The sequence below is a fragment of the Merops nubicus genome, unplaced genomic scaffold (assembly GCF_000691845.1).
Source record: "Merops nubicus isolate BGI_N331 unplaced genomic scaffold, ASM69184v1 scaffold24165, whole genome shotgun sequence".
Taxonomy (NCBI): domain Eukaryota; kingdom Metazoa; phylum Chordata; class Aves; order Coraciiformes; family Meropidae; genus Merops; species Merops nubicus.
Window position 1 is genome coordinate 10337 of NW_008610647.1, and position 15541 is coordinate 25877.

General features: G+C 49.6%; 1 protein-coding gene across 1 annotated transcript; it reads right to left on the bottom strand.

The window, feature by feature from the left end:
- Positions 1-676: 676 nt before the first annotated feature.
- LEPREL1 (leprecan-like 1) lies at positions 677-15247 on the bottom strand. The gene is made up of 14 exons (XM_008940982.1): positions 15102-15247; positions 14371-14560; positions 11653-11784; positions 10335-10477; positions 8830-8919; positions 8305-8345; positions 7724-7818; positions 4945-5072; positions 4269-4364; positions 4028-4178; positions 3406-3523; positions 2812-2887; positions 1782-1922; positions 677-863 (listed from the first exon to the last, which is right to left on the bottom strand). Exons 1-14 carry the CDS (start codon positions 15201-15203, stop codon positions 771-773), a joined length of 1596 nt encoding a protein of 531 aa, XP_008939230.1. The 5' UTR covers positions 15204-15247; the 3' UTR covers positions 677-770.
- Positions 15248-15541: the final 294 nt, after the last annotated feature.

The window sequence follows — 15541 nt, forward strand, 5'->3', positions numbered from 1 at the left end:
GTAAATTCTAGAGTAAAACTCTAACATATGCAAGCCTTTCTGCTGCTTTCCAAAATGGTCCTAGAAATTATGACTTCTAACCTTGGGTTCTACCAGCAGCAGCACTGGGCTGGAAGCTCAAAGGATGCAGTGTGAAGCAGTTTCTTTCATGCATCACAGGCCACTGAACGTAAGTGACAGACCCTATTTCAACAGAGTCAGCTGAAAGTCAAATCCTTGCTTACCTTGCTCATGTCCCTGCCCAGAAGGTGATTTCTGGTAGCTCTTCTCAGAATTAATGCTCAAATGACAGGTTTGCATGGCGAGAGAGAAATATGCATTTTGCTAGGACTGGGGTTTAGGTTCTGAGATGGAAATAAGTGATTTGTGTTCCACTTTCCCCCAGCCATCACTCAGCAGAGGCAGCAAGGCTGATCTGTTATCACACCTGAGATACTGCTCTAGCAGAGGCTAAAGAGAAGCAGCTATTTCTGGCTTAAGGAAGGAGAAGAAGGGGTCCTCATAGAGAGCACAGTGGGCCTGGATAAGTCCTGAGAGGTGCTAAGGAAGGACAGGGCATCTCAGAGGCAGAGTCAGTCACAGCAGGAGATTCTGGCACAGCAGTGAGGGGTCCCAGCAAGAGCTGTGCTAAACACAGAAGAGGCACTCCTGAAACTCCAAAATCATAATAACCTGTTAATTTATACAGCCACTCTGTACAAAAATAGAAGGGTTCTAATAAGATTAACAATATTAAATAAATATTTAATAGAAAAAGTCTTTGGCCTAGTTCATAGCTCGTCCTTTGGGTTGATGTTCATTTCGCTGGGTCCTAGATGCTCCTGGTCCAACATTGCAATCACTTCATCCGCCTGGATTCGCTCCTGTGAGAGACGGGAAGAAATGGTAACAGCAAAGCTTCAGGGTCTGCTCTCAGCTTGCTCACTGCAGCTCAGCATTCTGGGAGGACCCACAGCAAGCAGCTCATCCAGGGACCAGCACAGCATTTGAGAGAACAGGAGAGCCTGGGAGTTCAGCTTGGGATTTGCTGGGCAAAATTAACTAAAACGCTTTGCACCTCAATACCCAACTCCCTCCTCCCTCCAGGGGCTGAGGTGCTTGGGGCAGATCTGACATATTGCTGGTCTCTTGTCACACTCCACTAGCAGCCACTGCCACAGCGTACCCTCCTCCTGGCCCCTCTGCTTGATGCAGATTTCCAGCTCCCTGGCCAGGGCTGATCTCCTGTCACACATGCACCAAGCACAGAGGAATTTCAGCTAGCACCAAAAAGCAGAGAGATAGTAAAGCGCATGTCTGAAAATAAGCCCACCTGCTCCACAAGGCAAAGGCACTAGGGGTTTGTTCTCTCCCTGCGTGTAGCTTTGTTTGGAGGTTGCCTGCTGAAAGGCATCTCAGCCCAGAACTCCCAAGGCATCCGAATGCCCAGACCCGTGGACTTGAGTCTGCCAAACTGCTTTTGAGGGTCTGCTGCCGGACACACACCGCTGTCCTGCCGGCTGTGGATGGCCGTGGAGAACTTTCCCGTTCCCCAGGTTGCCACTAGGTGTCAGGAATGGCCAGCCCAGCCCGGCCCCTGCCATGGGTGTCCAAGAGCTCGGCTGGCAGGGAAAACTGCACTCCTGGGACCACCGGCTCCTGTCTCTATGGTGGGAAGGCTGCTGCAGGAGGTGCGATGGGGGGAAAAGAGATGTGCCGGGACCTAAAGCTTAAGATGGTCCAGGTTCCTCCAGAAGGCTGGGTACCCCTCGCTCCCCCCACATGAGGACAGAGGGACTCACCAGCTCTCTGTAAAGAGGGTCCAAGGTGAACCAGAGCGCCACGGCGCAGCGCTGCCCTTTGGTGACTGCCTTCACCCCGTGGGGGTTCTCGCCGCCCGATGAGAAGCTGATCATTCGCCCGCACTTGGGCTTGATGGAGGCCTGGGGAAAACAGCCAACAGCAGGGTGGCAAGGAGCAGCGTGGTTGCCCCTGTCTGGGCTCGCCACGGCCCAGGGCCCTTACTGGGCATCTCCTCCTGACATTGCCCCAGCACCCAGTGAGTGGCTCTACAGGACATGCAGAGCTCTGGGCATAGCTGGAGAAGTGCGTGGGGTAAAGAGGGAGGCCTGAGGCCTGGTCCTGCTGCACAGGCATCCTGCAGGTAGAAGATGGTGGCATGGAGTCCTTGCAAAGCCTGCAGGTATGGTTACCTGTGGCTAAACAGTGCCATGGCATAGCTCTAGGGAGGTTCAGGCTAACCCTGGCAGAGGTTATGAAACACCTTTCTTCTCTCTGATGAGTCCACAAGAGGTATCCTGTGGGACCTCAGAGGCAGAAGTGACAACAGAATCAATCCCCTGGCACTGGTTTTAGGTAGATGCAACCTACCCTCCAGCATCTAGTGCAATTCAGAGCCCCAGCATGGTGCCCAGATGCACTGTCCAACCACAGAGTGCGTGCCCAGCCTCCCAAACGGCCCCATGCAGGGGTAGGGGCTTGTGCCTGAGCCCCATCCCTCGCAGGGACTGATGTCCACTACTGTGACCTGCTCTGGGCCAGACACTGAGTATCCATAGAGACCTTGCTTCCTGTTTGGCCACGAGACGGGGTGGCAGCTCAGTGGTCCTCCAGGCAGGAATGACTCTCATCTGATCTGCAGGTCTTCTGCTCAGTGCAGTGTCTGAGCAGGGCACGGAAGGTCTGTGCACCTCTGCCAGCAGGATTTGGTGTGGGCCCTTTGCAAGGTAGGAGCCATGGGCTGCCTGGGGAAGCCCCGAGCCCCAGTAGAGGGTGCTGAGGAACAATGTTTGGTGCACAGCACTGACTTACCGTCACAGTCTTGGCATCCATCTCAGTGAAAATGAACTCGCCTCCCTCAAAATCTGCATTCATGTACAGCAGGGCACTGGGGGAGGAAGCAGGAGATCCCTGTGAGGTGAGCAGCAGTGGGGCGCAGAGCTGACCTGTGCCTCCAGGTCAGATCTGGCATCACTCCACTGAGATGCAGGTTGGGGTCTGCCACGCAGGGGAGGTCCTGCTGTGAGGCCAGTTGGGACCACCAAAGTGCCTCCTTTTGGAGGCACAGCTGAGAACCAGCAGAATTTTCCTTGGCTAGGGAACAATTCTCAAAATGTCCCCAAGGTCCCACCAGCTCTCACCCTCCTGTTTTGCACCAAAACCACCTGACAGAGACACAGCCCTGTGGGCCCCAGCTGGGATCTCCTGAACCTAAAATATCAGAAAGCCATTACAGTTAAACGCTGGCTGGAAGCTCAGCCACAATGTTTGCTGCCATCAGAAACTACCTGCTGGAAATCACTTCTGCTGTGGGTGGGATGTACGGGCTTTAGGGCTTACAACCTGTAAGGCAGCATGCCCTGCCTTGAGGAGGGTCCCCAGTGGCAACCCTCCCTTCCTGCCTACCTGTAATCCCGAAAGGTGTAGGCAGGAGGCTCCTTCCAGCACTCGTTGGCCTCGGGGTCCAAGAGGCAGTTGTCCGCGTGGATGGGGTGGCTCAGGTCATTCCTTCTCTCCTGCTGGCCTAGGCAGGACCATGTGGAGGAAGGGGGAAGGAGAACGGGTGGATGACATGGAAACGCCATGCTCTGTGGGGTCTATCATGATGAGGAGCCTACTCTAACCCCACTCTGGGTGGTGTCCACAGGTGAGAGGAGGAAAGGAAAGGCTGGGGAGAAAAGGCAACACCTGACAACTCAGATCTGCACAGCTCTGCTTGTTCCCTACTGCAGGGAAGTGAGATGGATGGCTGGGGCATAGAAAGGAAAAGGGACAGTGAGAGTAGACAAGAGAAGAGAGAGAAGAAAAGAGGAGAAGTTTGAGACATGAAAAACAAGAGACATGCCAGAAATGAGCTTCTTCACCAACCTTTGCTGCTGAGGGGACAGTGACTTTGCCCAGCCCTCAGCCAGCAGTTTAAGCACTGGGCAAAAGAGACCCACTCTCAGGTTTGTGTAAACCCCTCCAGGGGGGCTGAACGCCTCCTGGTGTCCCAGCCCTGCCCTGCCAGCAGCCCCCGAGCCCTCACCGGAGAGGGCGGTGCGGCACACCAGGTGGGTGTAGGAGAAGTAGAGCGTGGAGTTGAGCATGAAGTAGGACTGGACGATCCTGCGGGCCTTCTCGCTGATGTCGTAGAAGAGCCGGGCGCTCTTCAGCGGGACGCGGCCCTCGTAGCCATACTGGGGAGGAGAAGGGGCGAGAGAGGGTCAGCACCACATGCTGGCTGGGAGGGAGGGCCTGGGAAAGGAGGAGGAGGGAAGGAGCTGTACTTTGAGGGCTTTGAGGACGGTGGCTCCTTCAAATCTCTCGTTTGGGGTGTGGGGGGAGGTTTTGCCCCTGTAACCGTCTCCAGCCAACATGATCCCCTGAAAAACACAAACACAGGTGAGGGGTGAACTGGTTCCCCATGAGAGGGGGAGCTGCAATGGAAGCACCTGGAACCCTCTTCCCCAAACCCCCCAGGGCTGCATTCACGAGGAAGGCTCTGTAGCTCTCCACAAACGCAGTCCATTCTGAGGTACTGGAAGACAGCCACCCACCTCCCAGCTGGGGATGTGCAGGCACCCTCAGTCCCTTCCCAGGCTCAGCTGACAATGAATGAGAAGGCTCAACCAGGACTGTGTAAGAGCGTCCTTTGGGGTTGTGTATAACATACAGCAAAGAGCTATTTCTACATGGACTGTCTTGCAGCATGTTTCTAAGAACAGCCCAGGGTGGAACAGCAGCTCCCGTGCTGCAGTTTTGTATGTGTTACGGGGATAAACATCTGACTGTTCTCCACAGTCATCCTTGTATCAGCTGCAGCACTCAAGAGAGTGGCATGAACCCAGAATGTCTCCGGGGGCTGGTCCCACATTCAGCTCTCACAAGCCAGATGCTGTGGAGAGCACCAGGCGCTCAGCCCAGGTGGCAGTCGTGTCCCCCACAGGGACATTGCCCACTCACACTGGCCACTCTGTGAAGCTCTTGGCACTGCTCCTCTGAGATGACGTTATCCAGGAGTACTCGCTGGGTCCCATTCAGCTGCTGTGAGTTGTAGACAAATTTCACGTCACTGTAGAGAAGCGGACCCCCTGATGGAAAGAGAGACACAGAAACACCCCGCTGAACATGCCCTGGCCGTATTGACATCCTGTCCTGTGGCTGAAGGCCAGCTGAAGTTACCCGGGTGTGCTGCCAGGGAAAGACCTTCACAGCAGAGAGTAGAGTTTGGCCTCATCTCAGCGACACAGGAAACAGAAGCAATGGAAACACACGGAGATTAAATCAATTTGCTGCAAGAGCATCAGCATTTTCCACCTTCTCATTAGCTGTTTTGTAGACATAGGGACTACAGCCTGAAAACACCAAAACTCAGCGGGACACAATGGGAGACACCAGTTAACTTGGCTTTCCTGCCCAGCGGCCAACATCAGTGGAGGCCAGAAGTTTCCATTGCATTTGTGCTCTGTGGATCTTGCCAGCTTGGCAGGCAAAGCCTCTCTCTGCAATTGTCATCAGTGGGGTTTTTGTCTTCTACATGCATAAAAAACCTTAATGCAGTGCTGAGGCTGGGAATGGGTGAACTGGAGGACCGTGAGGACAATCCTCCTTTGCAGAGGCAAAGGAGGTGCCATGGCCATCCCTGCCATCCTTCACTCCTTGTCTTCAAGCTGCCTGCCTCTGCTTGCCAGAAGCCAATGGCTTGGCTGCATTTTGGGGGTCCCAGGTAGGTAGCATCCCTGTGATGGGGATACAACCAGTGTGCTGGGCTTGCACACTGATGGGCTCCCACCTGGTACAAGGTGACTGAGCCTTGTCACATGCTGAGCAAACGGGAAAGGAGAAAAGAGAGATTAGCTCTTTACAAGAAATTTGGCTCCATCCCCATCAAATTTGCCTGATTAGAAAAACACGTCAAAGCCACTAAATTGTCGTCTTCTGAAAGCTCTTCCCCTCACCTCCTCAAAGAGGGAGAATGAAATAAATGCCAACACTAAAAACCTAAACCAGATGTTCCTCCAGAAGAAAGGTAAAATGCAACTAAATCGTGGGGAAAATTAACTGTTTTTAGAGCTGCAATAGAACAGAGGAAACAGGGCCACAGAGCTCCTCTCACCATGTGGCACAAGGAAACTTCTCTGTTACACTGCTTTTGTAATTACTGCTTTTCCTGTCAACACACCTAGTGTGTTTCGTGTTTCTGGAAGGTGTCCTTGGCCGATGGAGGACACCTAACCCTAACATCAAAGCCCCACCACTAGCCCATGACTTTATTTCTGAAGAGTTAGGTTTCTTGGAATGGAAAAGATGAGACATTCCTCATATTAGCTTTGCTGTTCTTGTTGCTTGATAATAGGATTTATTATAAAGGCAGCTGGATTAGAAACAGGACTCTGAAATCCAAACTCCTGGCACACTCCAACTCAGGGCTGAGCTTTCCAGCTTGTATGTTGCTCCTTCCTAGCCATAGGCACATGAGAGGTGAACCTAGAAGGCACCACTCACTAGTTTCCCCAATTTCTTCTGTTCCTTCCATGGAGAAGCTGCCGTGTGCCCTGAACATTGAACCCTTGTCCCACATTGGCAGCACGCTCTTGGCTGACTTCCTTGCCCCCATGGCCTCTAAGCACTAGCAGAGAGAGACCTGTTTCCTGTGTGTATGCTGTGTGAAAAACACCCCAAAGAAACTGGGGAAATCTTTAGACTTTTTGGAGTGAAAGAATTGGTGGAAAGGAAGAAGGGGGAAAGAGAGAAGTACAGAAGAGGATTACAATATTAAAATGAGCTTTTCTTTTTCTCCTTTGACCTTTTCTCATCTTTTCCCAAGTGAACAGAGAGAAAGAAAAAAAAAAAATGGAAGCAGCTGGATGGACGAAAATCCGGTTTTGTTTTTGAATGGTTTCAGTTTTCTTAGTAAACTTGAGGACATTCTGCAAATAAACCAAAATAAAAGCATAGAGAGAAGAAAAAACAGAGAAAGATCCACTCTGAAATTATTTGGTTATAGAAGGCAAATAGGCCAAGAAATATAAATCAACCAGCTCTTCGATTAAGCAAGCTCTTCAGGATCTTCCTGTGGTAGTCCCCCATTTTACGTACGGCTAGAGAAGGTCTAACAATGCTCTGAGCAAGACACTGAGCAGCTGGAGACAACTTAGGCTGTGAAATTCCCCCAGAAGGACAACCATCCATTGCATTACAGGGAGGTTTAACTGCCTGCTGCTGTGGAGGTGGCTCACCAGAGACACAAGACTCCTCCTGGTTTGAGCTCTGTTGGTCTGCAGCGAGGAGCATGCTTTGGTATTTGGCTACAATATAGTTTTTCAAAACTGTTACGGGGCAAATCTCCTCTTTAGTAGGAGATGTTATGGTATGTTCTGTGGTTGCTGAATATGTGCTAAAATCCGTTGAAATGTCTGCCAACAAGCCTTAACACCAAGTGACCTGATGTAAGCCAAGACATGGAATCACAAGCCAGTTTGCAAACAGAAATAGTTGTTAATATGGTGTGATCCAGCACATTCAGCAAAGCATCAGCACCAGAGTTCCTAAAACCTTCAGCAACCATCCTTCTGCAGCCTGGACAACAGGGGACTTTTTAATCTTAAAAGCATCTGGAGGAAAGACTACAGTTTGCTGGTGTCACCTTCCCCATGGTGAGGAGGAGCCAGTCTCCCAGCTCCACATCAAACTAGAAGGAAAAAACCTTCTAATTTTGTTGAGATATCTTCATCAGACTTACCCTCCTTTAACTCTCGATCTGGTTTTGGCATGGTTTTCTTTGCCAGAGACAGCCGGGGCCCATCCTCTGGTTCACTGCTAATACTTGATGGGACACTGAGGAGCAAGAGAAAAGAGGAACATCATGACCACAGATCTCCAGCTCTGGGAACTGTGCTGTTTTGCACCCTTCAAAAAGCAATACATTTTTAAAAAACAGCAAATTTGTACTTTGTACATACGTCACAAATAGAAGCCCTCACCCTGTCCTGTGGCAAACCATGTTTTTCTGGTAATGGGAGCAGCAGTTTCCACCAGTAAAGCACAGACACCAACAAACCTGAAGAGCATCACTTGCCTCATTGACCAAGACCATCCCCCTAGACCATTGCTGGTTTTAAGGCACTCTGCTAAAATAAGGTGCTTGTGGGACTGTTCATAATGGTAAGGGGCAAAGGGCTCTAATTCAGCCATGATGTATGCTGAGGGGGACAGGCAGCACCCCCTGAGTGGCAGACTGGCACCCCATAAGTGGCACACCCCCTCGCCCCACTGCAGGGAGCGGTGAAGCCACGGACTCAGCTGGGGTGGGTGGTGGCTCACCTGTGTTCATCCTGGCGGGCGCCGTACCTGTTCCAGTAGTTCTGTGGGAAGAGAGAGAGGTCGTGTTTCTTAATCTGATGCTCCGGCCGAAGCCAGGGAGCTACCTGCTCTGCCTTGCACCTGGGGACATCAGCCAGCCTCTCTAATATGGACCCACCCCACACAACTTTGAGCAATTGCATGGTTCACCAAATTGAAAATGCAAGCCCAGCCCAAACTGGCATTGTATGAGGAGTACAGAGGGAGCCCAGCTTGCCCAGCGCCACACCACCACCACGGCAGTGGCTGAGACACAGCCAGACATCATGGCAGGGGAGCCGGGCTGGGTTGTATCTGCTTCTCCTTCAGCACCCCAACGGCTGCCTTCCTCGCTTTGCCATCACCATCTTCCCATGGGGAACAAACCCGGCCAAGACCCAGCTCCTGAGCCACTACATAGGACTCGCTTGATGGGGATGGGGGGGGAAGCTGGTCCTATGGCTGTGACCTCCTGAAGGCCACTGCCATAGCAGACCCAGGCATTACCGGCTCCGAGTAGGCGTATCCCAGAGCAGCCGCAGCCACCTGCAAGAGGTGGGACTCCAGCTTATGGCGCCGCAGCAGCGTCTGAGCTTCCTGAAAAGGAGGAAAACGGGGTGGTTGCACACGTAGCTTCCGCAAGACACAGGCAATGCACCTCTGCTTCGAGAGGGGTTTGCTTTTTATGCACCACTACAGACGCCTGTGAGGTGAGGGATGCTTGGGTCAAGCCTTAGAGCAACCCTGGACACAGGGCTGAGCCCCTCACTACATTACAGAAGGGAAGGTGAACAGCAATTCATTCAGGAACCCTGAATCACCCAAATACATGTCTATACCTGATAGAGTGTGCTGAGAACCTTGGAAAGCCTCTAAATGTCTGGGCAAGAGGGTGGCCAGAGAAGCCCTAGCTGCAGAAGGGGAGACAGGTTCAGGCTGGTGGAGCAGGGACCCTGGCTGGGATGTGACTTGGTTCCCATCTGCAATGTGGAGCCCACAGCCTGGCAGTGGGTGGGCTGCAGCTTCAGAGCCTGGGATGCACTCAGGGCAGTAGGGTGGGCACCACATATCTGGAAAAATGTGTAAACAAACCACTGGGGTTTCCTCCGAGAAAACTACTTTGCAAAGCAAAAAATTGAGTATTTTTTAACAGAAAACTTCAAAATACTAGGAAAAGTTTTTGTCAATATCTTTATTTTTTTCCCTAGGATCACTTTGACAGAAGAAATTATAATTTCTCTTGTCTTCTTTTTTTATGATTTCCCTTTTCCTTTTTAGCATTTTAACAAATTCACCTTGATTTTCCTGGAAATCAAGGAATTCCCAAGGAAATAGAAAATCCAATTCCTGCTTACCATCTGCTTACGGTGCAAGGGGAATGAGGCTCAGCAGGGCTGTGATGGGGCGGGGGAACTTCTCTTCTGCATTGTGAGAAAGGCAGCCCCAGGGGCTGCAGATAAAGGCTGCCCTGGCTGGAGAGGAAGCCTGTCCCACGGGGTGACTGAATACACACTGCTTGGTTGTTTGACCCCAGCCTGACCCTGTGACAGCAAAGCTACGCCCTGCAGAACAGGCTGAGCACTGAACTCCAAGCTCACTGACTTGAGAGTAATGCTGAGAGTAACCTCCCCTTGGGAAAATATTTCTCAGCCCTCTCTTAAGGGAGGTTGCCCTCTGCTCAGTGCTTGGTGGAGACCTCCTCCACGTCTCCTCTGGAGCACTGAACGAGCGGAGGGTTTACATTGTTGAGGCACTCGGTCATCGCCCTCCTGGCCCTTGCGTAAGGCTTTGCTAAGCCAAAGTCCCCATTTAAAGTACATCCTGACTTCCAGCTTTTCCCTCACGCCAGTAAGTCTGGAATTGCATCCTGACAATTAGCACTGGCAGCTAGTCCAGTACCTCCACATCTGTTTTCAAAGTGGTTTCACTGTGGGAAAGCTGAAAAGCTGCTTTTATTTCCAGCTGACGCTTTTGTTAAAGACTTCCACCAAGGGCTCCTAGGTGACACTCACCTTTCTGGGTTTGACGGCATCTGGATCCATTGTACCTTCCAAGAGGCCCTCATAATAACCTGCATTCTCCAAGACATCTTCATCGTCTGGGTGGAAGAGGAGGTAGGACTTGGCACACTCCAGGGCTTTTATGTAGTCACCAACTGGGAGGTAACACAACAGTTGTCAAGGTGGGGAAACAGAGGGCACAGCTCTACCAGCAGTGCCAGGGGCTCATGCAGAGAATGGTGGGGAGAGCTAGAGAGGGGAGCTTGCAGAGTTGGAGGGGGCCCATCCTGAGCTCTCCATCAGCTGAAGGGTGAGCCCAGCACATCACAAGGCTCTTTTGATGCGACTTCATCTTAACTGCTCCACTCCACTGGCAAGGAAATGAGGCACAGAGACATGACTTCTCTGCGGTCATGCACAGGTCAGATGATATCCAAATTGGATCCAACTGGATGGGCAGGATATGGATGCTGTCTGGCAGCAAACTGCCTCTCTTCTGTGCAGCATCTTTCAGGGCTCTGAGTGGCTCTGCTTATCACATTAAAACTCTACTTGGGCAGAGGAATTAAAAAGCCTCTGTCAGCATGAAATGCTGCAGACTCCTCCTGCTTTCTTCCCATTGTATTGATGAATGAAGAAGCTTTAGGTTTGAGTAGCAATTCTGACCCTCACGTTCTACCCTTTTCAGGAAAGAGCTCTCAGCACAAGCCTGAGATAGCAGAATTCTGCCTCCATTTTCTTGTATGTAACAAAAGATAATAAAATACCATACAGGACCACACAACTGGCAGTATTTTATAGCACTGCCAATTCCTGATATTTTGTAATGGTGCCAACTCCTGTGACCGTACCACAAATCTTAAAATATTTGGTAATTTGCAAAAATTGGCATCTTGGGATAAGCTTGGGCTAACTTATATTTCTGTTGTACATTAACTTAGAAAATGTATGAATCGGTTTCAGAAACTGTGAAACATATAAATCCCTGGAATTTTAACTTCAAAGAGCAAATGAAAGGGCCCTGAAAAAGGGCCTTTTTAAATTCATTTAAAAAACAATAATGTTTAAGCTAAAGGTTGGGCTTTTAAAACCTGACTGATGATTTAAAACACTTTTATAAAAAGACTTCTTTGTATTTCAGTCAACCTAACTTTTGAAGAGACAATTTCCAATGTCCTTTGCTTCCTGACTCTTTCAGACCACGCCACCGCATCAGTGTAGCACAGACATCATGGGGAAATATGCTGATTTCCACATGAAACAATTCAAACCCCTACAAAAGGTAACAAAACCCAGGAAGCACTATGAGGAACAGTAAGACAGCCTTTACCTCTGTAATAGGCAAACTGCAAGTAGTCGTAATGGAGGGGAAGGAAATTTTCGATGGGTGAGATTCGGCCCGAGCGCGTGGCGAGCTCTCGGACACAGTCGTGTTTGCAGGCCAGGACTTGCATGTAGTGGTCTGCCAAGAAATGAGGGAGATGAGAGTCTGAACTGAGAAAGATGGTGATGATGCTGAGACAAGGACAGACAGAGGTCAAATCTCCCCAAATGAAGGATATGCAGCTTAAGCTGCTCTGGTCCAGCAGACAAGTGTGCACCTAAAGAGCTTAGGCTCCTTCCCAAAACCAATGGAGTGTTGCAGTCACATTTTTGCCCCCTTGAGAAATGCGTTTTTCCTTCTGTCAGCTGCAGAGGGAGCCTGAGCATCTCTTTTGTGTACCAGGACCTGCTGCTTTTGCCCAGGAAAGCTGGGTGGGACGTGCAGGTGTCAGGTAGCTCTTTAACCCCAAGAGCCAAACCAAAGGCGAGGACACCCACAAAGCACGTGGAGATGTGAAGTGGCCACATATGCTGCCATTGAAAGCCAGCTCCACACTCCCTTCCTTCAGCTCATCTTTAATCCTCTCCTTTCTGCACCAAGACAGCTCCTAAGAGCACAGGGAGGTTTAGATAGCAGTGGTCAGTGCAGCTTCTCAAGCATGGCCAAGCGAGGCATCTGCACCACTAGTCTCAAAGGTCTAAGGTGCAACTACTGGCAGCAAAATCCCTGTGTTTGCTGCTTCTCAAAGATGACATATCTCCCAGGGAAGTGCAAGCACATGGTAAATATCTGCCATTAGCAAAGTTTTCTAATTGGTGGGAGTCCACAATATAGGCATTGTATCAGTTGCACAATTTCGAAGCCAACACCAACACCTGATTCCAGTTTAGAGCCTTTGCTGCAATGTACTTACAAATCTGCTTTACTCGTTGTGTCTCTGTACACCATTGAAAACCTTAAGAAACAAACACAGGCTAGGAAAAAAAAGTGCTCAGCTACCAAAGCATTTCTCAGAGCTGCCAAAAAAACAGCCTGAAGTATTTGCAAAGAAATCAAGTAGGAACTCACACCAGTCCCCATTTGCTCTGGGCAGGTAGCCTCAGCAGTTATTCAATTTACCATACATATCCAGGGTATGACATTAAGAAAAGCAAGAAAGAAAAGGACATAAATAATTTTGTTGTAATTTATACTGATTTAAGCATCCTAGACCTGGAAAAATCCATCACTGAGAAGCACTGCTTTTTCTTAGTACTGTCAAAGGTGCCCTAGAAACAGGCTATATAGACTGGAATTACTGAAATGCATCTGTCCCTAGGGTGGAGAGGTGAGAGTGTTGCAACCTCATGCAGCAACACAGCTTGGGATTGAAAAGAGAAAGAAATTTCCCTCTCTGTGCTCTCACTTCCCTGTTTATTTGGGTGTCTGAACAGCCCTGAGGTTTGGAGTTGTTGTTCCCATGCATATCTAGCCAAGCCAAGTCACACCACTTGCAGACACCATCTGGCTTGTTCTCACTCCCAGGTGATGTGTTAAGTTGAGTATCACCACAGCATGACCATGTCTGTGCTCCACATGCTCCAGCACAGAAACATCTGCATTGGTGCTGCACTCAACTTGCACAGCACAGATACAATTTAGACCAAAACCTGTTTGACAAACAGCGGCTTTCAGTGAGAAGGAAGGTGGGTTTTCTTTTCACTGAAGGCTGCTCTCATGGAGAGCTTCAAGTGGCCCTTGGTGTCCTAGTCATGGCTTTAAAAACAGGTATGAACAGTTAACAGTTGCACTGGTACCAAGTCAGCCCTTAGAACACTTCCTATAGTTTTTTGCATGGATAAATAAACCCAACAAAGGCAGCTTTCCATCTGGTATGTTGGTGGCCTCTCATCTTGGTCATTTCAATTAGATTTCCTGTCTCAACACACACAGAATTACGCAAAAACAAAAAAAAAAATCTACATCTGAGCGAAGTATTTTCCACAGAAGAAGCAAAACTCCAGAGTGCGATGCAACTCCAAGAGCACAAGCAGATAAATAAGGTTTCTGTCACCAAACAAGCCTTAATTTATTGCTTTTCTTTTCCTTACAACTAATTAAGTGTAATCTCATTTCTACTGAGAATGAACCGTTTTAATCCCCTCTGGCTCAGAGCCACACATGCAAATCTGAAGATTACATGGCAATGTTCAATTCTCTCCAGAGATTTTAGTCAAGATCACAATGAGGTGGGCCTCCACTAATGACAAATCCATCCCTTTGGATGGAAGGGAAATCTATGTTCTGAGCCTTTTTGGCAGCTTTCCTGGCCATCTGGAGCATGGCCAAGAGGACTTTGCTGCTCTCTTTACATGAACTGAAAAACAGAGACAATATAAACAGAGGCCAGCAATATCTAGATTCCAGTGAGGTATGTGAGACTGTGTACAGAGGGAAGCTGTGGCAGTTTATGTTAAAGCACCAATACTTCCAGCTCTTCCAGAGTGCTTGACATATCTGGAAATGCAATTCTTCTAGCCCAGCTTCTGTTCAGGATGAAAATAAGATGTCCTAGTTCCTGGATTTGCATTGCCTGGCCTTCCAAGAGGTTCCTGCAACATCACTCACCAGCAGCAGTGATGGAGGGGAAGACACTTCACCAAATCCAGCCAAAGGCCCAAACTCAATAATTAAAAACACTGCAGGGCCAAGAGGGAGAGACTTAAAGATGCAAAAAGACCTCACCTGCAATAGCTTCATAGAGGCCAGCCTTATATTCCAGGTACTCATGCTCCTCAAATCTCTGTGGTCCCTCACACATGATCTGGCAATCTTCATCCTCGGAGTAGTACCCTTTCAACGCGCGCTCCAAGGAGTCAATGGCCAGCCCGTACTCCTCCTTATCGTAGTGCCTCACTCCAGCACTGTAGTCCTCCTGAAAAGTAGGTAGGCAGAAGACAAGACTGTGAGTGGGCTATGCTGCTGAGACCACAGCGGCCTGCCCTTGGCATTCAGCATAGTTGTGGGGCAGGAAGGTAAAACCAAAGAGAAGGAATGTTTTTTCTCACAATGCATAATCCAGTGCTCATTAGGAGCCGTTCTAAATCAGATCTGCTTGGCAGGAGAACCCAGCTCAAAAGAAACACACGTAAGCCATATCTGTCACTGCCCATGGAGGCATCCATCAAAGCTGCCTGCTGTTATACGTTCACAGCCATGGATGACCCCAATGTTCCCTGAAGAGAGGGACTAGGTTGGGGATGTAGCTATCAAACAAGGAGCATAGTGCCGTGAAGAAGCAGGAGCTGGCTTGCCTTGAAGGAGAGTGCTGGAAGGGAGAGCTTGTTTTGCTGCATTGTAATATGGACCTCAGGAAGAATCTCCTCATTCATAGATGATGTTCTCTTGGCCTCCTCAGTTTTTTCTCTCCAGACTGCCTGACACTTAGCCCAGGTAACATTTTAGCTCAGACTCACCATATGCTGCCTGGCCTCATGGTCAATCAAGCTGACCTTCCCTGCCATGGTCTTGTAGTTCTCAATGTCCTGCTGTATCTCCATGTGCTCAGGGTTTGCCATGAAGAAAGTGTGAGCTGCATTTGCTGCCTCCTCCAGCTTGTTCAACTGTAACGAGATGAGAAAGACCACGTGAGTTGGTGATGTAGGACAGTGAACACAGCAGTTTATGCTGCACCCTTTTGACACCGCTGGACTAGGCAACAATGGGGATAACCAAGGAAAATCTCAATGTAGAGGCTAAGGAAAACAGCTGAAATGAAAGTAAAGCTCAGCGCAAGGGAAACCAGAAGAGCTGGAGTTGCCAAGAGACAGATGGGTCACTTATCTGTCTGCAGTGTGATCTACCAGTGATGGCATCCAGTCTGTGTTCCAGCTGCACGTCCTCTGAACTCGGCTAC

Excerpts from the sequence above, each read along its gene's own strand:
- LEPREL1 (XM_008940982.1), bottom strand. The coding sequence starts at position 15,203 with ATGGCAAACCCTGAGCACATGGAGATACAGCAGGACATTGAGAACTAC. Across the intron at positions 14,561-15,101 it reads ATGAGGCCAGGCAGCATATG|GAGGACTACAGTGCTGGAGT; the intron begins GTGAGTCTGAGC and ends CCTACTTTTCAG. Across the intron at positions 11,785-14,370 it reads CCTCTATGAAGCTATTGCAG|ACCACTACATGCAAGTCCTG; the intron begins GTGAGGTCTTTT and ends ATTTCTTGGCAG.